Below are 22,679 nucleotides of genomic sequence, written 5' to 3'. Positions count from 1 at the left end.
TGCTTGGTGGCAAGTCAAAGGATCTCACATTAGCACCAGAAAAGTGGAAGAAGTCTCTTGAAGACAAATAAATGTTCTGGGACCTGGGGTCTCTGAAAGGTATTCATCCAGGGACATTCTAATATATCATCGGCCTTGGAAAGCAGAATTGCTGTCAGAAGAAGACCTTAAAAGTACTGTTATACAGAACATATGGCATATAGAGCAAGTGATGTCCATTCCAGAGCTACTGCCAGTGCTGCCACATGTCTTATACCCGACCATAAGACAACCTCCCTGACTATTGGAGCTGAGGTAGAAATTGCATAAGTCCTTTCAACCACCTAATCATCAAGAGACCAACTTGTTGAATCCACTCTGGGGAACTGTACAAGCCTCCTGTCCTAGCTGAACACTTAAATCTTAGAACACTGTTGATGTTTTGCTTACATGGTTTGCAGTCTTTATAATTATGGATCAGTGTATCAATTTTAGGATGGCCCTGGAAGTGATAGGCTTCAGGAATAGCAGACAAATCTTCATGAAGAGTAGAGAGGAGGATAACATTTGGTCCTAGCATAGGTTCAAACTGAACATTTGCAGTTTGGCTGTTCATAGAAAATTTGAACATTGTTTGGCTAGAATCCCCTGACCAAATGTCCCACAATGCATTGCTTGGGCCATCGTTGGCCAAGGTCATACTTGACCTCTAGTTAGGAGCAAGACATTTGTCAGTGTTTGTCACTAAAGTTTGCACCCCCACACTAAGGCCGCTTTCACAGCACCCATTTGTCAGTGTGGGTGGATTTAGTGTGAGTGACATTTGTTGAAGGGAAAGACCGGTTAATGTCATGTGCTTCCAGTATTGTGCTATAAACTGCATTCATTGCTATATGTATTACTATATTGTGTGCTGTATATATTTTTCTATTGATACTTTTGCAGTAAATGGTCATCTATGGCAAGGAAGAGCCGAGTTTAAGCCCCCTTAACCTGATTGGGGTGTTTTAGCATTATGTCAATACTAGGTTGTTTTTTTTAATCCTTTACACCAAGCCAAAAAGGTTTTAGTTTGGTTTAATGTTTTGGGTAGGAGTTTCATTTTTATTTTCACTTTCTTGTAGTTTTTAGCTCGATTGTTATGGTCATTTATTATATATAATTTTAAGGTAACAGCAGCGTTAGGGATGAGTCAAACTACCCTGGAATATGTTCTAGCAGGTTTTGGGAACTACAAAGAATACCAGGTGGTGAACGTGAACCCCATTGAAATCAATGGTAGCCGAATCAAAATAGCCATTTTCTGGGTTAATAGGTAAAGGGTTATAAAAGAACAGCATGGGGGAGGGGGGGGGGGCTTACTGTCCTAAGGACAATTCACACGGTCAAAACTATTTAATCAAGGACTATTTTTCATACAGATTTAGAGAAAATGGTTTTAGAGTTAACCAAAAGTGGCATTTTATAGAAACAAAAGACCCCTCCAAAAAGGTGCCCCAAATTATCCTTTTCCATCATATTCATCCTCACTCCCCTCCCATACCTTGATATGTTTTTGTATGCCATTAAAATAACTAATGATGTTATGTACTAAGGACTTTATATGCTAGTCCAAGTTAATCTCAGCTCTTCATTTCTTATTGTTAATATGCATTTGAGAGTCACAACTGAGGACCACAAACATCAGTGCCAAGTCTCAAGACATTACATCATGAACGTGGAAATTAAAAATTACACTAAAACCTAAGAGCTGTCAAACATGACCACTGATAGTCACCACCACCTGATTGTCACCAGCATCTTAACATTGTCACTGACTACTGACCAAAGACTGGATGCCTTGCATCTTCTGTTTTTATATACATGTCACATCTGTAATAAATGGAGACCATTCCAGCATACACTTGGTGTTTTGTCCGATCTCCTATATTGCAGGATGTCATCCAATTAGGCCTCACAGGCTGACTAGAGGAAATTCACAAAACTCCACCTATTCTTACCCCTAAACCTCAATTCACCTTAACTTTTGCCACATTGTTATGTGGCAGCTTTATGCCAAAATGGATTATTCTTTCCCCCCCTCAACATCCTACAAATACCCCATAATGACAATGTCAAAGAAGTTAAATTTTGAAATCTTTGCAATTTGTTAAAAATACATAGGTGTTCCCAGTCTGTGTGCAATACTTTGTTGAAGCGACTCGACTACTGCAACTCCCTCCTCACTGGCCTGCCTCGCCGCTGGCTATCCCCGCTTCAGTCCATCCTGCCAGACTCATTCACCTTTCCAACTGCTCCGTTTACGCCACCCTCCTCTGCCAATCCCTCCACTGGCTTCCGATTGCGCAACAGATCAAATTCAAAATCCTAACACTGACGTACAAAGCTGTCTACCATACTACCCCGAACAACATCACTGACCTAATATCCAAGTACCGCCCAGCACGCACACTCCACTCCTCACAAGACCTCCTTCTCTCTAGTTCCCTGGTCTCCTCCTCCCATGCCCGCCTCCAGGACTTCTCCAGGGTGTCACCCATCCTTTGGAACTCCCTGCCCCAACTCATCAGATTATCACCTACTCTCCTCTCCTTTAGGTGCACCCTGAAAACCCACCTCTTCAGGAAAGCCTACCCTACCCCCTGCTAACTTGCCGACCTCCTCCACTCTTCCTACCACTCCATCCCCCACAGCTTTCTCCTCCTGTGCCACCATCCCCTCCCTCCTAGATTGTAAGCTCGAAAGAGCAGGGCCCTCGATCCCCTCATGTTTTGCATTGTATTGGTATTGTTCTGTCACATGTTCTGTCCCCCTTTGTAATGTACAGCGCTGAGCGAACTATTGGCGCTTTATAAATACTGTATAATAATAATAATCATCAGTACCGCCTATCAGTACCCATCAGTACCCCCTTATCAGTGCCGCCTATCAATAGCCATCAGTGCAGCCTCATCAGCAAACATCAGTGTAGGAAAAAAATCAATTATTTCAAAAATGTTATAACAGAAACTAAGAAATTTTTTTTTCAAAATGTTGTCTTTCTTCATTTTTTTAGAAAAAAATAAAAACGTTGGTGATTAAATACTACCAAAAGAAAGCTGTATCTGTCTAAAAAAAGTTTCTAATGACTACAGTGTTGCAGTGCAATTGTCATTCAAAGTGCGACAGGGCTGAGAGCTGAAAATTGGCCTGGGCAGGAAAGGGGGGATTCTGGTATTGAAGTGTTTTTTTTATTTTTGTATTTATTTATTTTTTAATACTTATTTGTTTTCATTTGTTTAAATCACTTTTATTGCTATCACAAAGGATGAACAAAATCCCTTGTGATAGCATGGGCAGTGACAGGTCCTCTCTACTGAGACATACGGGGTCCATTAGACCCCAGACCTCTTCTCTGCTCTTAAAAAGATCTGATCAGACTGAGATTGGTGTGATCAGACGCTTTCACAGGCTGGTAATGGCTTGTTTACATTAAACCAAAACCAGAAATGACAAAATACTTGTTGCTTCCAGTTTCTTAGATCATAGAAATGATTGGGGATGTTCTGGTCTTTGATTATCTCTATTAGAGATGAGCGAATCGAACCAGGCGAAGTGGAATTCGTTTCGAATTTCAGGAAAAATTCGATTTGCAGCGAATCCGAATATTAGCATACTTCGGGTGCGCGAATCGGATTTTTCCCGATCAGCCGGCAAAAGTGTCCCTGCAGAGAGCTCCGCTATTTCTGACAGTTCTCTGACAGTTCCTTCACATGTACAGCGGTTGAAACATTGTATCTATTTGTTTCCATTTAGGATACAGATGTTTTTATTCGGAAATAGATACAATGTTTCAACCGCTGTAAATGTGAAGGAACTGTCAGAGAACTGTCAGAAATAGCGGAGCTCTCTGCAGATACACTTTTTGCTGTACTGGAATACTTCTGCTTTTCATTCTTCTCATTCTTCTTTTCATTCTTCTTTTCATTCTTCTTCTCATTCTTCTTTTCATTCTTCTTCTTCTTTTCATTCTTCTTTTCATTCTTCTCATTCTTCTTTTCTTCTTCATGAAAAGAAGAATGAGAAGAAGAATGAAAAGAAGAATGAGAAGAATGAAAAAAAGAATGAAAAGAAGAAGAAGAATGAAAAGAAGAATGAGAAGAAGAATGAGAAGAATGAAAAGAAGAATGAGAAGAATGAAAAGAAGAATGAGAAGAATGAAAAGAAGAAGAAGAAGAATGAAAAGAAGAATGAAAAGAAGAAGAAGAATGAAAAGAAGAATGAGAAGAAGAATGAAAAGAAGAATGAAAAGAAGAAGAAGAATGAAAAGAAGAATGAAAAGAAGAAGAAGAATGAAAAGAAGAATGAAAAGAAGAAGAAGAATGAAAAGAAGAATGAGAAGAAGAATGAAAAGAAGAATGAAAAGAAGAATGAGAAGAATGAAAAGAAGAATGAAAAGAAGAATGAGAAAAAGAATGAAAAGAAGAATGAGAAGAAGAATGAGAAGAATGAAAAGAAGAATGAGAAAAAGAATGAAAAGAAGAATGAGAAGAAGAATGAAAAGAAGAATGAAAAGAAGAATGAGAAGAAGAATGAAAAGAAGAATGAAAAGAAGAATGAGAAGAATGAAAAGAAGAATGAAAAGAAGAATGAGAAGAATGAAAAGAAGAAGAAGAAGAATGAAAAGAAGAATGAAAAGAAGATGAAGAAGAATCTTTTCATTCTTCTCATTCTTCTTTTCATTCTTCTTTTCATTCTTCTTCTTCTTCTTCTTCTTCTTTTCATTCTTCTTCTTCTTTTCATTCTTCTCATTCTTCTTTTCATTCTTCTCATTCTTCTTTTCATTCTTCTTCTTCTTCTTCTTTTCATTCTTCTTCTTCTTCTTCTTTTCATTCTTCTTCTTCTTCTTCTTTTCATTCTTCTTTTCATTTTTCTTCTTCTTCTTTTCATTCTTCTTTTCATTCTTCTTCTTTTTTTCATTCCTCTTCTTCTTCTTCTTTTCATTCTTCTTTTCATTCTTCTCATTCTTCTTTTCATTCTTCTCATTCTTCTTTTCATTCTTCTCATTCTTCTTTTCATTCTTCTTTTCATTCTTCTTCTCATTATTCTTTTCATTCTTCTTCTTTTCATTCTTCTTTTCATTCTTCTCATTCTTCTTTTCTTCTTCATGAAAAGAAGAATGAAAAGAAGAATGAAAAGAAGAATGAGAAGAAGAATGAGAAGAAGAAGAATGAAAAGAAGAATGAAAAGAAGAATGAGAAGAATGAAAAGAAGAATGAGAAGAATGAAAAGAAGAAGAATGAAAAGAAGAATAAGAATGAAAAGAAGAATGAAAAGAAGAAGAATCTTTTCATTCTTCTCATTCTTCTTTTCATTCTTCTTTTCATTCTTCTTCTTCTTTTCATTCTTCTTCTTCTTTTCATTCTTCTTTTCATTCTTCTTCTTCTTCTTTCCATTCTTCTTCTTCTTTTCATTCTTCTTCTTTTCATTCTTCTTTTCATTCTTCTTCTTTTTCTTTTCATTCTTCTCATTCTTCTTTTCATTCTTCTTCTTCTTCTTTTCATTCTTCTGCTTCTTCTTTTCATTCTTCTTTTCATTCTTCTTCTTTTCATTCTTCTTTTCATTCTTCTTCTTCTTCTTTTCATTCTTCTTCTTCTTTTCATTCTTCTTCTTCTTTTCATTCTTCTTCTTCTTTTCATTCTTCTTTTCATTCTTCTTCTTCTTTTCATTCTTCTTCTTCTTTTCATTCTTCTCCTTCTTCTTTTCATTCTTCTTCTCATTCTTCTTTTCATTCTTCTTCTTCTTTTCATTCTTCTTTTCATTCTTCTCATTCTTCTTTTCTTCTTCATGAAAAGAAGAATGAGAAGAAGAATGAAAAGAAGAATGAAAAGAAGAATGAGAAGAAGAATGAGAAGAAGAAGAATGAAAAGAAGAATGAGAAAAAGAATGAGAAGAATGAAAAGAAGAATGAGAAGAATGAAAAGAAGAAGAATGAAAAGAAGAATAAGAATGAAAAGAAGAATGAAAAGAAGAAGAATCTTTTAATTCTTCTCATTCTTCTTTTCATTCTTCTTTTCATTCTTCTTCTTCTTTTCATTCTTCTTCTTCTTTTCATTCTTCTTTTCATTCTTCTTCTTCTTCTTTTCATTCTTCTTCTTCTTTTCATTCTTCTTCTTTTCATTCTTCTTTTCATTCTTCTTCTTCTTCTTTTCATTCTTCTCATTCTTCTTTTCATTCTTCTTCTTCTTCTTTTCATTCTTCTTCTTCTTCTTTTCATTCTTCTTTTCATTCTTCTTCTTTTCATTCTTCTTCTTTTCATTCTTCTTTTCATTCTTCTTCTTCTTCTTTTCATTCTTCTTCTTCTTTTCATTCTTCTTTTCATTCTTCTTCTTCTTTTCATTCTTCTTCTTCTTTTCATTCTTCTTTTCATTCTTCTTCTTCTTTTCATTCTTCTTCTTCTTTTCATTCTTCTTCTTCTTCTTCTTTTCATTCTTCTTCTTCTTTTCATTCTTCTTCTTCTTTTCATTCTTCTTTTCATTCTTCTCATTCTTCTTTTCTTCTTCATGAAAAGAAGAATGAGAAGAAGAATGAAAAGAAGAATGAGAAGAATGAAAAGAAGAATGAAAAGAAGAAGAAGAAGAATGAAAAGAAGAAGAAGAAGAATGAAAAGAAGAATGAGAAGAAGAATGAAAAGAAGAATGAGAAGAATGAGAAGAATGAAAAGAAGAATGAGAAGAAGAAGAAGAAGAATGAAAAGAAGAAGAAGAAGAATGAAAAGAAGAAGAAGAAGAATGAAAAGAAGAAGAATGAGAAGAATGAAAAGAAGAAGAAGAATGAGAAGAAGAATGAAAAGAAGAATGAAAAGAAGAATGAAAAGAAGAATGAGAAGAATGAAAAGAAGAATGAAAAGAAGAAGAAGAAGAATGAAAAGAAGAAGAAGAATGAAAAGAAGAAGAAGAAGAATCTTTTCATTCTTCTCATTCTTCTTTTCATTCTTCTTCTTCTTCTTTTCATTCTTCTTCTTCTTTTCATTCTTCTTTTCATTCTTCTTCTTCTTCTTTTCATTCTTCTTCTTCTTCTGAGGATGAGGATGAAGAAGAAGAAGTAGGATGAAAATAAGAAGAATTCCAAGCCTGCAAAAAGTGTATCTGCAGAGCTCCGCTAAGTGTATCTGCAGAGCTCCGCTAAGAAATAGCGGAGCTCTGCAGATACACTTTTTGCCGGCTTGGAATTCTCCTTCTTCTCGTCCTTCTTCTTCTTCTCATCCTTCTTCTTCTTCTCATCCTTCTCCTTCTTCTCATCCTTCTTCTTCTTCTTCTCATCCTTCTTCTTCTTCTCATCCTTCTCCTTCTTCTCATCCTTCTTTTCTTCTCATCCTTCTTCTTCTTCTCATCCTTCTTCTTCTCCTTCTTCTCATCCTTCTCCTTCTTCTCATCCTTCTCCTTCTCCTTCTTCTCATCCTTCTCCTTCTTCTCATCCTTCTCCTTCTTCTCATCCTTCTCCTTCTCCTTCTTCTCATCCTTCTCCTTCTTCTCATCCTTCTCCTTCTCCTTCTCCTTCTTCTTCTTCTCATCCTTCTTCTTCTTCTCATCCTTCTCCTTCTTCTCATCCTTCTACTTCTTCTCATCCTTCTTCCTCTTCTCATCCTTCTCCTTCTTCTCATCCTTCTTCTCATCCTTCTTCTCATCCTTCTCCTTCTTCTCATCCTTCTCCTTCTTCTCATCCTTCTCCTTCTTCTCATCCTTCTCCTTCTCCTTCTTCTCATCCTTCTCCTTCTCCTTCTTCTCATCCTTCTCCTTCTCCTCATCCTTCTCCTTCTCCTCATCCTTCTCCTTCTTCTCATCCTTCTCCTTCTCCTTCTTCTCATCCTTCTCCTTCTTCTCATCCTTCTCCTTCTCCTTCTTATCATCCTTCTCCTTCTTCTCATCCTTCTCCTTCTTCTCATCCTTCTCCTTCTCCTTCTTCTCATCCTTCTCCTTCTTCTCATCCTTCTCCTTCTCCTCATCCTTCTCCTTCTCCTTCTTCTCATCCTTCTTCTTCTCATCCTTCTCCTTCTCCTTCTTCTCATCCTTCTCCTTCTCCTTCTCCTTCCTCATCTCCAAGGGCATTTAAATTAAAGGTACAGTGTTCTGCACTAATATAAAGGCTCTCTGAAGCCTAGAAACCCTTTTTATAAGTTAAATTCGTAGCGAATAAATTCGCATCGAATCGAATTTCTTCCTCAAATTCGGCGAATCAGCCGAATCGAATTTTTGAATAATTCACTCATCTCTAATCTCTATAGTTGGCAGGCAAAACCTGCGAGTTCAGTGTGGAGCTCCCTGGTGGGATGGGAGAGCCCAAGAAGGCAGCGGGGGGGCCCCCTTCAGTTGCATGTGAAAGTGATCCAGTGATTCATTAGCCACTTGGATCACTTTATTTCACATGGCTGGCTGAAAAAAAAAAAAAAAGATATTGGGGTCATGACTGGAGCTCCAGCCATGACCCCAGTATACCAAATTCAACCAGAGGATGTACAGGTACGGTTCTTTTGAGGGAAGTGGATATGGAAGCCAAATGTAACCCACGGTCACCAGAGTGAAATTAATTTTTTGGGGTTAGCAAAATTTGTGTATAGCAATGGTTCCCAACCTTAGCTGTCAAGTACCCCAAGTAGGTTATGTTTTGGGAATTCACCTTTAGATATAATAGAACAAGAGATATGCCGGAAGCACATGAAGGATCTCCAAAAAGCATCCAAACATTTTATTAAATGATCACATCACACCATAACAACATCCTGGTCTCTGAGCCATGCAAGGCCCCTTCTTCAGGCATGTGACCTTTTTTTTGCATAATATTTTATTGATCAGAATTTAAGAGATTACAAAATACAATACAAAGAATACAAAAATAACTGCAGACAAAAAACAAATCAACAAGACATTAAAAAAGGAAAAAAAAATCAGATAGCTGGGTTTACAATAAACAATGCAAATTAGAAGTACAAAAAGAGGGGGGAGGGGGACATAACCAGGCCTCGGCCCACAAAGGTGGCTCCAAGCAGTAATAAGAGAAGGGGATGTTCCCCTGAGGTTTTGGCAAACCTTCTACAATCAAAATGACTAGAATTGTGAAAGAGGACACGTAGCAATGCAGCAACCCCACTGACTACATACCAAAATGCATATACAGTACTGGAGTGGGAGATGCCCTACCAAATAGACTATGCTGAGAAGGATGGACCCAACAGTAGGTCACACCCTCCCACATCAATATGGGGCCCGATCACCTAACATTGCTATTCTTATGCTGTCCATCTATATTATAAGAACTAGTAATTGTGTTCTTAGAAATAATTACATTAATTAACTTAAGAATGTTTTATAAAACAGGACATAAATGGGCCGGCACAGGGAACCAGGAAGAAGAAGTTGACCACCAATGACCTCCATTTTGAAAATGCCCAAACCCATTGATTCAGTGGGGCTCAGCATCCGAAATTATCTCCCTAAATCACATTCAGTAGGCAGTACTGTCACTGAACGTGACTTATTCAAGTGAATAGAGCTGTGCTGCAACTGCCTGTCCAACATTAGGCTTGCAGTTGAAAATACCATTGCAAATACTTCCTCAACTGTCCAAGACAGCCCAAAACATTCAGGAAGAAGCAGTATGGCCTCACGATGCCTGTCAGCTGCCCCTGTGCTTTTCTGTGAAAAGTGATCTAAGGCCTTAAAGTCTTGCCCACCCACACATTTCTTTTTTTAGTTTTCTGCTAACAAGAACAATTGAGTACTGTCCTGGATACTTTTTTTATTTGCACTAACATTCAACTTTCAGGACAAGTTTTCAGGGTATATCCTCATCTTCAAGGTCCAACCAGAGATGAATGGTTCTACTTTCAACAGGAAATACAAGACAGCATACAATATCCCACCCACCCCTCCAGTTCTGATTGTGTATACTGCCAACAGGAATAAAGTGTGATGTAGGTTTTGTTTTTTTTACCGGATGGCTGTTGGGCCAGTGGTCATTGGGAGCACAGATTTGTGCACTTCCCTCTTGTCTCTTTCCCCAGGCTACCCTTCATTGGTAGGTTCTTGTCCCTCCATATGGTTGTGGAATGGCATTCCTAATGCTTACCTCATTACCTCTTTATTGAAGACTTCATGGATACGGTGTTGCTTTGGGTGTACCTTATGGGCTCGCTCACACCATGTGCATTGACATATTTTTATGCACCTCTCAGGTCTCTGCATGGGTATAAAGAAAACCATTGCGTTCTATGTGTCCTGTTCACACCACGATGCTAATGTCATGTGCAGATGGTGTGGTGTGAACAGGGCACACAGAAAACAATATTTTTCATTGGGCTTTTGCAAAGACCTGCATGATTGCTAGGCCAAAAAGGGGAGGACCTTTTACATAAATCAATCCTTGAAGGACCTTAATCAGAGGAAGGAATCAGAAAAAAGAAATCTCAGCCTCAGGCCACATGCCCTCAACATTCAGGGGTGCCTTGCCAGGGGGAACCCTTAGCAAAGCACTTTATCCCTATAATACATGAGGACAAGGGTCTCTTCCCCACAACCCTGATTAGTGGTTGTTCGGTTCTGCAGATACTTATTGAAACCTGGAAACCCCCTATAAAATAAGTGGTCCTCATATGCACCCCCCCCCCCACACACACACATGGCTTAGTATTCCCTGTGACAGCAGTGGTTTCTAAAATCCTGTGACAGTGGGAAGCTGTCATATGTAGGACTGTTAGAAATACAGCTCCTACATATGATGCTTGGGGAAAGGTTTGGGTGTTTGTTAAAGGAAAATCCAGACTAAACCTTCATCTTAACCCTAATGGATGGGAAGATAGAGGACCTCCTTAGGATAATCTAGGAAGCAAGTTCTGCCTCTGTGGCACCAGCCTTGGCAGCTGCATGTGTGGCTCACAACCTGAATATTTGGATTGACAACTTGGGTGAGCACATTGGGGGAAAAAAAATTTCCTTGCAGGAGATTGTTGATAACCCTTAGCTGGCAACCAAGGCTGTGTCTTCTAAAACGGACACAACCATGAAGTCAGTAAGAGCCTCCACCAGATCAGATCATTTTCCTAATTTGGCCAGAAGGGCCATCTGGCATAGCATGCAATACACTGGTATTTGTGACTTGGTAAAGGGCGAGATCAGTGGGCACAGCTGCTGGGAATGTGGGCAAACAAGGATCAGGACTAGAAGCCAACACTGATGCTGTTACTGCTGAAACCATCAGACCCTCATGCTGTGATCCCAGGACACAGCCCAGACACAACCGTCATGGGACAATAAACTAAAAAATGGGCATGCCCTGCCAAATCGGGAACGGTTGGAAAGTATCAATCAGTGGAGCCCCTCATTTCTCCTGCTAGGTAATAGTGTAAAGTTTTCAAAATAATGTTAATAGAAAAAAAAAAAAAGAAAAATCTAAATGTGAACACTGGAACATCAAGAAATAGAGGTTTTCCATACATGTGGGAGTAATAGCAGCAGAAGTAGTAAAGTAGTATAAAGTGATAGTAGTATTAGTAATAGTCATATTGCTGTATAAACATAATAATACAATATTGAATAAACCAGAGGTGAAGAAGCACAACAGCACCACCCAGTGCACAGGAGGAGTAACCACAGATTAGCAAAAGTTACTACACTATGCAGCTGGGGGGGGGGGGCTTGCTGATCTCAGGCGTGGTAATGTAACATCATTCCATCAATGTATCCAAGGATTCCTCAGTCCATACTGCAATAGAGTCATTAAAGTCTTCATTTATTATGACAATATTATACTTACCATATATGCCTTGTACAGAAGGATTGCAGAACACACATTCCGAAACACTTGACAATGAACAAAAAAAGTGAAAAGAAAACCAACAAAATGTAAAAAATGTCAATTTGTTCTAATATAGTACACATGTTTAGGAGCTTTATTTAAATCTGTCTTTTTTCTTGCTGGCCGGGCTGGACATATGATTCACATGTGTTTCCCATCCTCATCTATCCTCCAGCAGGGAACAGGTCCTGAATGCTGCTGCAGAGAACTGGGCTCATGTGATGCGGTGAGCTTGGCTCCCTGAATCATTTTCCTGTCAGCTCACAGAAGATGTTGCATAACATTGGGTGTCAAATCCTGGAAAAGACCGAATCTGGAGCAAAGACAATATGGGGCAGCACTAGAGCTTGGGGAGGGTGAACATTGCTTGTTTTTTTAAACAGGCCCCCCCTCCTACCACATGAAAGAATAAAACTGGAAATGAGTTTTAGGGCCATTTAAGGAGAACAATAAAATCAATGGTGAAAAGAAGTGCAATGTAATTTCTATGTAGTATAACCATGCCATTAGCTGCTCTGTGGCCCTGGAGCAGAGGGTCCCATAATTTGACCATATAATATTTTCTTAGGCAGGGGAAGCATTGGGAGACTAAAGCCAAATAGAATGAATGTGTAATTAGTGTAGGTACCATGTAAGCATACATCGGTGTTATAGCTTTAGAATGGTATATGTTTGAATAGTGAAATTGCTTTTGAGAACTGTGGTGGAAAGAAGTGGACATGTGGTCCAATTAGATCTGTGCTTCTGTGGCTCATTATATACGGTTTTCCTATGCTATGAGTTAGTATTCCTGAAATCAGCAATTACAGTAGATAAGCAAACATGTGACCAGCTACAGAAAACGCCAGCAGTCCTAAGATTTAGACTCTTACCTTCCCCTAGGACATGAGTCTTGTATGAGGCAGCACTTGATGAGGCTCCACAATGGACATCATGCACTCTGTTATATCACATGTATGACCGTTTTCCTGGTTAGATTCTCTGGAGGCATTTTTGCTGTCCATGGCAGGTGGACATATTTTAAAATGTCCATAGCAGAACACCTCTCAGAGGCATTGAGGGCCAACAAGTCCCAGAACATCTGCCTGGCTTCAATGGAGAATTGTTGCCACTTTCCTGGTGCCAAGGTTAGGTCTTTCTTCATTTGCCACCAAGCAAACTCCCGATACATGGGGTCATGACCCTCTGCTTCTTCCCAAGGAAATGAGCCGGTCATAACTGTGTACAACAGGACTCCAAACGCCCACACGTCAATGCTCGGGTGCAGCAGCAATTGATCCCCTTCTTTTAAGCTGCACAATTCCGGAGCGGTATATGGGATGGACCAGGCCATACATGGTGCTTGAGTGCCCCGGAGCCTCGTCGGTCCAAAATCTGCTAATTTGACTTCCTTACATTCAATGTCCATGAGCAAAATGTTGTCCAGTTTAATGTCCCGATGGACCATTCCTCTGCTGTGCATAAAGTCTAAGGCACTCGCTACCTGTGGAACAAAACCCTTTACAAGATCTTCATTTAAACCAACCTGTAGAAAAAAAAGATAAAATTAGTCACTAGACACAAATATAGCACAATGTTACCCAACATATTGAACCCACCTTACCTCTTGTACAGTCTTGCTGAGTTTCATAGCCACCAACTCATCTGTTGAAAGACAAAAAAAGACAATGAGTATCATAAACCTAACATTAGAGAAATTATGAAGCTTACTAAAAACCTACTAAAGTTAGTTAAAAGTTTCTGCAAATCTAAAAGCTCTGACTTATTAAGATCCATAATCATCACTCAAAAACTGGAAGCAAGGGGGGCTTGGAAAAATTAGAAACTTAAAAAATGCTGCTCAAAGGTTTGGAAATGTTCTGCAGCCGAAGCATTCTGTTGATTCTTAGATCTTGGATGTCACACTCATATCTCAGATTAGAAGTAAAGATCCTTTAGATATCTGATCTCTAAATAGAACTAAATCTGCAGAGGGTGCCCAGAGCATTAACTAGAATATGTAAATATCAGTCTTGTATATTATGGCAGACTTGCTCATTATAGTCTCCCCTCCTCTGATGATGCAATATCTACAGTATGATCCCCCTTGTTGCACCATGCAACCGAAGAACCTTTACCTGCTAGTTACTCTTCTCCTTAGTTTATTTCCACTCATTCAGAAGCACAACTGATTCTGTAAATCATTCTCTTTACATGAATTAGGCTACAAATTTACCTGAACCCCGATGTTTGGCCAAGAGAACCTTTCCATACGATCCTGTCCCGAGCTCTTTGATGGGGTGGAAGTGGTCTGTGACTTCCATCATCCTCAGGATTTCGGAGGTTTCGGCGATGAGCTCAAGAAGTTTCCTTGCAGTGTTCTTGGTTACTTCTACAATGCTAGAAGCCATTCTGGAATCACAACATCAAAACATACAAATGAGTTTCATTTGGCACTAATCATTAGTAAGCGGCATTAATCATCTCTCTGGATATCACCCAGTTACTGTTATTAATAGTCACCTTCATTAGAGGTGGGGGGAGGGGTAGTATTGTAACTAAAGACAGTTATTTTACATTTTAAAGCTGATATATGCTTACAATTCTTATTAAATACATGTTGGGCTTATGTTGATGAGCTTTTATTCACAGCAAGTGGATATTGCTTTCCTATATAAGTCTATGGTAATGCAAAACCCACTTGAAGCCAATCAAATTCACCTGTCAATATACAGTATTATAAATTATTTTAGAAGGGTCTCAAATGGACATCAAACTGATTCTATGGACACGAACCCTTACTCTGATACATACAAGTTATATGTAAGAAGTCCAATTATTTTATAGATTCCAAAGAGAGAAAGGAGTGATGTAGAATGGCACTGGGCAAAGGACCGAGAGTGCCATCATTCCAAACCAACAAATGTCTACAACAAGGTAACAACCGGGGACCTCCTAGGATGGCAGCCAGGGATATCAATTCAAAACATAGGGATACAAATTCCAAATGTATTAGTCACATCATACAAAAGTTTTTGTATTGAACATCATGTGTGAATCTTTAAACTTTTGCATGATATGACTAACATTTATGAAAATATCTTTTATAGCTGGGTGTTGACTTTCTGTCCTTAGATGCCATCCTAGGAAGTCCCTGATTTTACTTTGCTGTAATACAGTAAAATTATTTACTAAAGATATGTGACTTCCTGAGACTTCAAGCACAAATCCAACCAAAGAATTTGGACAAAAACCGAAAAGGGTTAGAACATCTTTTTATTGCCATCTCTGACATCCGATCTTCCCTCACTTCATGTGTGTGGTCAGCAAAACCCCTTTAAGAGGCACAAGTGGGGGGAGAATGAAAACCTTTATTAGGTTTTGTAATTTTTTTTGTCCCATGATCTTTTTATTAAAGATTAATAACAGATACATAAACTGAAAGAAGATTTGGTGGCTATTTCCAAAGGTGACCAACATCAATTCACAATAGGAAATATTCCAGAGTCAGGTATAACTGGACAATGAAAAACTGCATTCTAGCATTATATAGTAACAGGAAAATACAAGGGGTCCCTCATCATGGACCTATACTGGTCTTGCTATGCATACACCATAGAACAGTGTTTCTCAACCTTTTCTCAGTTAAAGCACCCTTTACAATTCAGGTGACTGATGTCCTCCTTTTCAACCAATTACATCATCCGTTGTTAGGATGTCAGCGGCTGGACCCCACAGAACCCAAGGTTGTAATGCTGCACAATACAAATTTGTGGTTTGTGTAACAAAAATGCAGGACTGATCCACTTACTGTCTTGTTTACAGTTTTTGGGGCAATTCTACCGAGGCATCGCTGAAGAACCCAGAAGGCACCCCAGGGTACCTGGGCACCCTGGTTGAAAAAGATTGCCATAGAATACTCTAGCCAGACTAGCAAGGCATGAAGATAAACAGAAAATAAATATATATATATACACACACACAGTATATTTAAATGTGAAGCACAAAGTACAACAAAAGATCTGAGCATGTCATAGGACAAGATATTTTGGGCACTCAGACTCATATCTTTGTCAGGTGTTTATTGCCATGTGTGTCCCAGTATTGGGTCACTAGTGGATCTTCCCAATAAGGACCCAGGTGGTAATAAAAACCTGACAGAAGTTATAACTCATTTATAAATCAAGCAAATAAATGGGATTGGCTGGAGTTGGCCTCTAGCTACAGCCATCGTATTGAGTTGCTGGTCAGAGTTGCCAACATTCTAGTCAATGTTATGTAAGCATGTCATTGTAACAATATAGTGGAAGAGAAAATAGAACCCCACATGTACTAAATATGACAAATGGGAACAGTGGAATTTGGAACCCGATTACTACAAAGACAAGAATGTTTTTGCAGGATTATGCTTTCAAACCAAACTGAAAATTGCCTAACAGACAATCTAGGATGACCTAAGAAGACCTGTATAATTTTACTTCTAGGATACATGAAGAAAGAAAATCTCAATGTATGTATGAGGTTGGTTATATTCTAAAAAAATAATCAATACACAGACCTCTAAACAAAAGAAAATAATGTATTTGTACTTGTAGGGCAATAACAGGTAAATTAAATAAAATATAAAAAATCTAATTGAGGGAACATAAAAACGTTTGTCTATTTAACTTACTGCTAAAACAGGTTTTTATTGGTGAATTTGGAAAAACAAAGAAAATTAGGGGGGAAACAAAGTTGCATGTACAAAAAGACAGACAGGAATGGTGTAGTAACGTTTGATGGTGAATTGTTGTTTAACACACAACTACTAATCTACAATCTCTCAGACAACCTCGGATGGAACGGTTTCATTTTATTTCAAGGGAAGATGAAGAAAGAACATGTGAATGTAATGCATGAGGTTGGGTAGATTGTAGAAATACAATATTGCAGAACAATGTGGATATTCCATCGATCTATGGATTGCTCAACAAAAAGCAATCATTTAATCCTTCTTGTAGGGTAATAACAGGCAAGGGAAATAAAGAGAAAATCATCTAAATTCAGGGAACATTAAAACATTCTTTTATTTAACCTGTTTGGTACAACATTTGTATTGCTGGGTTGTCATTGTAAAATATGATGAATGAGAAATATAGGAAAACAATGGAGTGTACAAAAAGACAGACAGGTACGGCAAAATTTGAAACTTAGGAAAGAAAAAAAACTTTTGGTACTGAATTGTTTAGCATGCAACTACTAATCTACAACCTACCAGACAACCTAGGATGGAATTGTTTCATTTTATTTCAAGGGAACATGAAGAAAGAACATCTGAATGTAATGCATGAGGTTGGGTAGATTGTAAAAACAACATATTGCAAGTTAATGTGGATATTCCATCAATCTATGGATCTCTAAACAAAAGACAATGATTTAATCCCTTTTGTAAGGCAATAACAGGAAAGTGAAAAAGAAAAAAATAATTACAATTTTGGGAGAATTAAAAACAGGTTTTTTTCTATTTAACTTTCTGCTAAGAAATCTGTATTGTTAGGTTGTCATTGTAAAATATGATGAAAGAGAGAATTAGGAAAACACTTCCATGTATGAAAAAGACAGACTGGAATGGCAAAATTACAGGACTGCAAAATGTGATACTTTTGATTTTGAATTTGTATTTAACATGCAACTGCTAATCTACCATCTATCACACAACCGAGGATGGAATTGTTTCATTTTATTTCAAGGGTACAAGAAGAATGAACATCTGAATGTAAAGCTTAAGGCTGAATATATTTTAAAAATAAATGACTGCAAGATAATGTGGAGATTTAATCAATATATAAATCTGTAAAATAAAAGGCCTATTTGTGTGACAATAAATAACAGGTAAGTGTGAAAAATAGAGAACATTAAACAGTTTTACTATCTAACTTTCTGCTAAGTACATCTTCTAATAGTAGAAAAACCCTAGAAAAGGATAAAACTGAGGATTATAAAACTATGAAGTTCTATATGACTTACTTTGGGAAATGAAGGTATAGATGGTCTCCAAGTCGGTCTTCACGGAGGAAATCTATGTGGTCTTCTGAAAAGTAATTCTGGCGGGAAGCAGTCAATGGAGGAAATGAATCACTTTTGCTACAAGCAAAATGAGAGTCACTGAAAGTAAGAACTGGAGGTCTGGTATATATGTGAGGAGAAAAAGGAATTTGTTAAATGAGATTCTGATTGGCCAACACAGAGGAGCTGCTCATTAACATATGATTGGTGACTTTGGAATGGGCTCCTGAAGGGTGGAGCAGGTAGGTCCATATGAATGGGGATTGTTTATGCTGTGCCAGTGTGATGAGGGCGGGAAAATTACTCTGAAACTAATTTTAAATGATTTAATTAACCAAGGAAACAGTTTCTAGATGCTAAGCTTTATAGAGATAATGTATAAAATGTCTTAATATTCTTTCAATAATATATTTTTATTAAATTGCTCAACATAAATTTACAAAAATGCAAAATATCACATTGACCCAATTTAGCCATGAAAAGTTTATGTATAAAATATCTGTCTAAATAAATGAAATATAAACATGCATCCATATATAAATCATAAATGTACAATCTAAAATCAACACAGAATTCCACCCACCTGAGACTATAAAGGGGGCAATATATATGAACTGACAAAGGCTGGAATGCTGAGCTGTGATTGGACCCTGAAAGGAAAGTTATTCTTTAAAGGTTTTAACAAAGATGTTCCATCACTAAAAGCTTCAAAAATCTTCTGCAGATTCTTACGATAAATACTAATCTTTTACAAGCAGAGTATTTACATATAAAGTTTGAGGCCAAAATACATTTTTCTGCTATGGGGCTTCATCACTAGTCATTTTTAGTAATGTGGAACTGCTCAGACTCAGCACTGCGCTCATCACATATATGTTCATTGGGGAGATGAAGGAACTTTCCCTGAGATGGTGAAATGTATGTCTTTATTGTCATGTTTGGTTTGTATTTGTTGTATTTTGTCTCCACAATCTACTTTACTTTAAATGTTCACTTTAAGGTCACAAAACCGAAAGTAGAGAGTACTCCATTGTGACAAGTCCAGATCACATTGGGGGTCAAATTATTTTAACTGAAAAGGTTAATAAACCCCCTGATGTTGGTAAAATCCAGATTTTCTTCTCTCCTAAGGGTAATGAAGTGTTTTTGGGGTGCCATAGTAAAGGTAAGGAGGTGGCCTCACCAGTGTGCCCCATACTTCCAGTACTTTATTGAGCAAGGCATAGGGAATCATAGACCAAATGTGGAGGAAATGCAGGAAATAACCAGCTACTCTGCATTAGGTTGGATAGTAGAACATGCTTGATAATTACCTTCTATATTACTAGATTGCTGGATTGCCATATTCAGGAAAAGGATATTGGAAGAAATATTTGAAGCTGGTCAATTTAATAGGGATAATAGTAAACTGAAGAGGAAATTGATTTTATATTTTTTGGTTTATGTTATTATTATAAAAGGTAAAAAAAATCATGAATTGATAGATTTTTATTTTTTAAAAACTTGTTTTAGTTTATTGTGATTTGTTTTATTGACATGCATTGTATTTGTATGAAATTAAAGCTAAATGTAGCAGGGAGGATGTTTGGTAATGCACACATTTTAGCATCCTCATTTTTGGAAAAGTGGAACTTTGTAGAAAATGAATAAAGTGAATACAGATGTTGCAGATAAATTATAGCTTTATTTTTTTCTCTGTACATTGTAAAAACTTTCTAGTGTATAAAGCTGTGTGTGGTCAGTGGACCAGAGTATGGAGTATTTTTAGGGTTCTTTTGGTATACAATACAAAACATTGTTGTTGGGGGAAATGGTAGCCATTGTCATTGTCAATTGTTTCTGCTGAGTGTCTGGGTGTTCACCTCTATTATTGTTTGTTTACTGTAATTACCAAATCCCATCACCATTGCCTTCAGTTCCTCCTCTGTGTATTGTCTGTTGGGTGTCGGCTGAAACCATTCAGGGTAGATCTTATTGTTATGGTAAATTTCTGTGCTCCAACACCTTGGGTGTACTGAATATTGTAGTCTCAGACTAATGGCTTGTCATTGTGTCATTTATTTTTCTATCACTTATTTTCTTGCATTTTCTCAACTTGTTAGTGGAGCTTTGAAAAGTTTTAAGGTAATTACTTGGAAACTTTGGGCACCATCTGCTGGAAACGGCTGCCATATCTAGCATGGAAAGCTTTGTAACTAAAGCCGGCCATAGAAGGTTCGAATCTCAGATGGTTCAAGGCCAAAATGTAACCTATGTATAGACAGGCTGAATGTACCTAAGTTGATTGATTGATCAAATTGGGTACAACCAACCTGTCGGGTTTTCCATGTGATCATTGCTAGAGGCTAATATAGCCGCTAGCAGAAATCACTGTGTTCTCCTAGTGGGGATGACTCCCCCACCCCCTATCCCCACCGAGAGAACACAATAGCTCCATGGAAGGGATTCTCCCATCAACACTGATTGTGTTAATATGGGAATCAAGCGATTTTCTTTCCTGAAACCCGTGGTTGCAGGAAAACTTATTAACCAAATATTAGGGCATCGGAGAATGAAAAAAAAAAAAAAGAGTAAATGTAAAGGGTTTTTACCTGGTATTGTTAAAGTATTATTATTGTTAAGGCCTCCCAGGAGGAAAGTCTTAAAAATTAAGAATTACAAATCTGAAGGTGACACAAAACAAAGAATTGATAGCAAAAGCGAAAACTGAACAAAATCACATCATAGGTTTACACAAAGTGGTCCTAGTCCCACCCCGGGGAAAAAGGGAAACATTACAGATTATGCACAATGCAAACTATTTCAATTTTCAATGGTCAGGCTGCCATAGCCGAGAGGTTGGGACATATTATCACATCTGCTTCTATCTGTGCCTATGTTGTAGGGAGGGGTGAGGGATGTGAGGAGTATTGGGAAGAGAGAGATACAGATCTAAATGATCCTTTTCCAGTGGATATGGAAGAAATTGCTGACCTAAAAGGTATATTAGTGTAGATGTGGAGGCGTATAAAGCAGTCATGACTCTAGGTGTCCTCATTTGGTTTGGTCAGCTTGTAGTGACCGGGTATCTATGGATCAGTATGTGTCTGTGGTTGGCTGACCTTGTCCCCGAGTTAGTGTATGGTGGTTGGGGGCCAAACAGAAGGAACGTGTTCCATAGACACAGGGATTGTGTTTTGTTCCTGTGGTGTCTTCACGGATGGGAAGTGGTTTCTGTGAACTACATTGGTGGTGTTTTTGGCCTGATCATGAATGCATATCTTATAAATGGTCTGTATCTAACAAATTCTGTCAGGGGTATGTAAACTTATGAGCATGACCCGAATCATTCCTATGGATGAAGCCGAAATGAGTAAAGGAAATAAAAGGCATGGACTGCAATTTGCCGTAAATGCGGGCCCTAGCAAGAGCCGTCTATTGCAAATTCTGAGCAGGGCCACATAATAAAAATCATTGGATGGGTCCCATGTTATGTATTTTACAGAGGGAAGAAATTAAACACCCAGTTTAACTGCTTCCTGACCGCCCTGTAGAAGTTACTGTTACAAGGCAGCATGGGTGAACATATTCACATTATATATATATATATACACATACACACACACATGATTTTGCATTTCCAGGTAGGGACCATGGCTGTCAATCACCAGGTCCTGGCTGGTGATTACTCGCCGGAACCCCATGATTACCGAGAATCTCCGCCGGGAAGGAGAACGGTTTTGTTTACTAACAGTTCTCCTCCCTGTCAGCTCGTGTGATTACAGTGACGCACACACAGCCCCATAGTAAAACACTCTCAGCGTCCTTTTTTTCCCATGAATTGAGCTTTCTTTTGGTGGTATTTGATTTTACGCACGTGCCGCCCTGTAGCGCTATTTCTACTATAGGGCGGTCGGGAAGCGGTTAAACTTACTAAGATCCTTTGCTTTGATAAATGTTACCATTCACTTTGTAGTTATCCTAAACTAACAATATATCTAAAAATCCGATACCAGAAGATTCCTGCTTATGTCTTTTCCACCTTCTAGGATTTTGCTGTGGCCGGAAAGTCACAGAACCTGAGTACACCTTCACACACCGAACCTTCTCACCAGGAGCTCCACAGCAAAATGAAAAATGTCATTTCATATTCCAGTAGAATGGAATACTGTATATAAAGTGATCATCTATAGCCCAGCAAACGCTGATACTCCTGAACCTCAAGTCTTCCTTGTTTCTTTGTATTCATTCTCACATTCTGATTACAGTCTACAAGTGATCAGTTCAAATGCAAATTGGCAAACACAAGGTTGGCTTACTTGTACAACTTATGTAAATTCCCAGGCAGCCAAACAGAATGCTTCAACTTTACAACCACCCCCCCCCCCATTTAAACTCCCATTTAAAGGTGACCTTCTCTTCCCTCTTTCACTCCTCTTCAACACCAGATTTATGGTGACATTGGAGAATAGCTGAAGATCTCACCTGGAAATCAGTGGAGCCTGATAACAGAGGAACACTTTGCAGGATACATTGAAGAGTGATCCCAACATTTCCTAAGGTAAGTCATTATATTCGTACTATTATAAGGAATGTTTTGTTACTTCCTCACTATTATAGAATGACACTTGTCAATCAATACACAAATATAACTGAGCTGTATATAGTAATGTTGTAGTTTTATATCGGCCCTCAGTTGTGTTTATGAAAATCAGAATTTAATTGGAGCTTTTACTATCAATCCTATTTTTCATCTCATTCCCTACCAGCCTGTACATATAGTTGGTACAAATGAAGACTTTAAGTCAATATTTTAGTATATGTTTTATTATGTGGTGTGTTTGGTTGTATTATGAGAAGGATATTTT

At 38.0% G+C, this 22,679-nt stretch overlaps 1 protein-coding gene across 1 annotated transcript; it reads right to left on the bottom strand.

The window, feature by feature from the left end:
• Nucleotides 1-12,751: 12,751 nt before the first annotated feature.
• LOC149440578 (serine/threonine-protein kinase SBK1-like) lies at nucleotides 12,752-22,364 on the bottom strand. Its single transcript, XM_089658438.1, has 5 exons — nucleotides 22,297-22,364; nucleotides 17,794-17,910; nucleotides 14,024-14,199; nucleotides 13,412-13,452; nucleotides 12,752-13,333 (listed from the first exon to the last, which is right to left on the bottom strand). The coding sequence occupies exons 1-5, from the start codon at nucleotides 22,362-22,364 to the stop codon at nucleotides 12,752-12,754; spliced, it is 984 nt and encodes a 327-aa protein (XP_089514564.1).
• Nucleotides 22,365-22,679: the final 315 nt, after the last annotated feature.

This window comes from Staurois parvus, unplaced genomic scaffold, assembly GCF_062004578.1.
Source record: "Staurois parvus isolate SC_StPar_1 unplaced genomic scaffold, SC_StPar_1.0 ptg001068l, whole genome shotgun sequence".
NCBI lineage: Eukaryota > Metazoa > Chordata > Amphibia > Anura > Ranidae > Staurois > Staurois parvus.
This window is presented reverse-complemented; position numbering and strand designations above follow the sequence as displayed.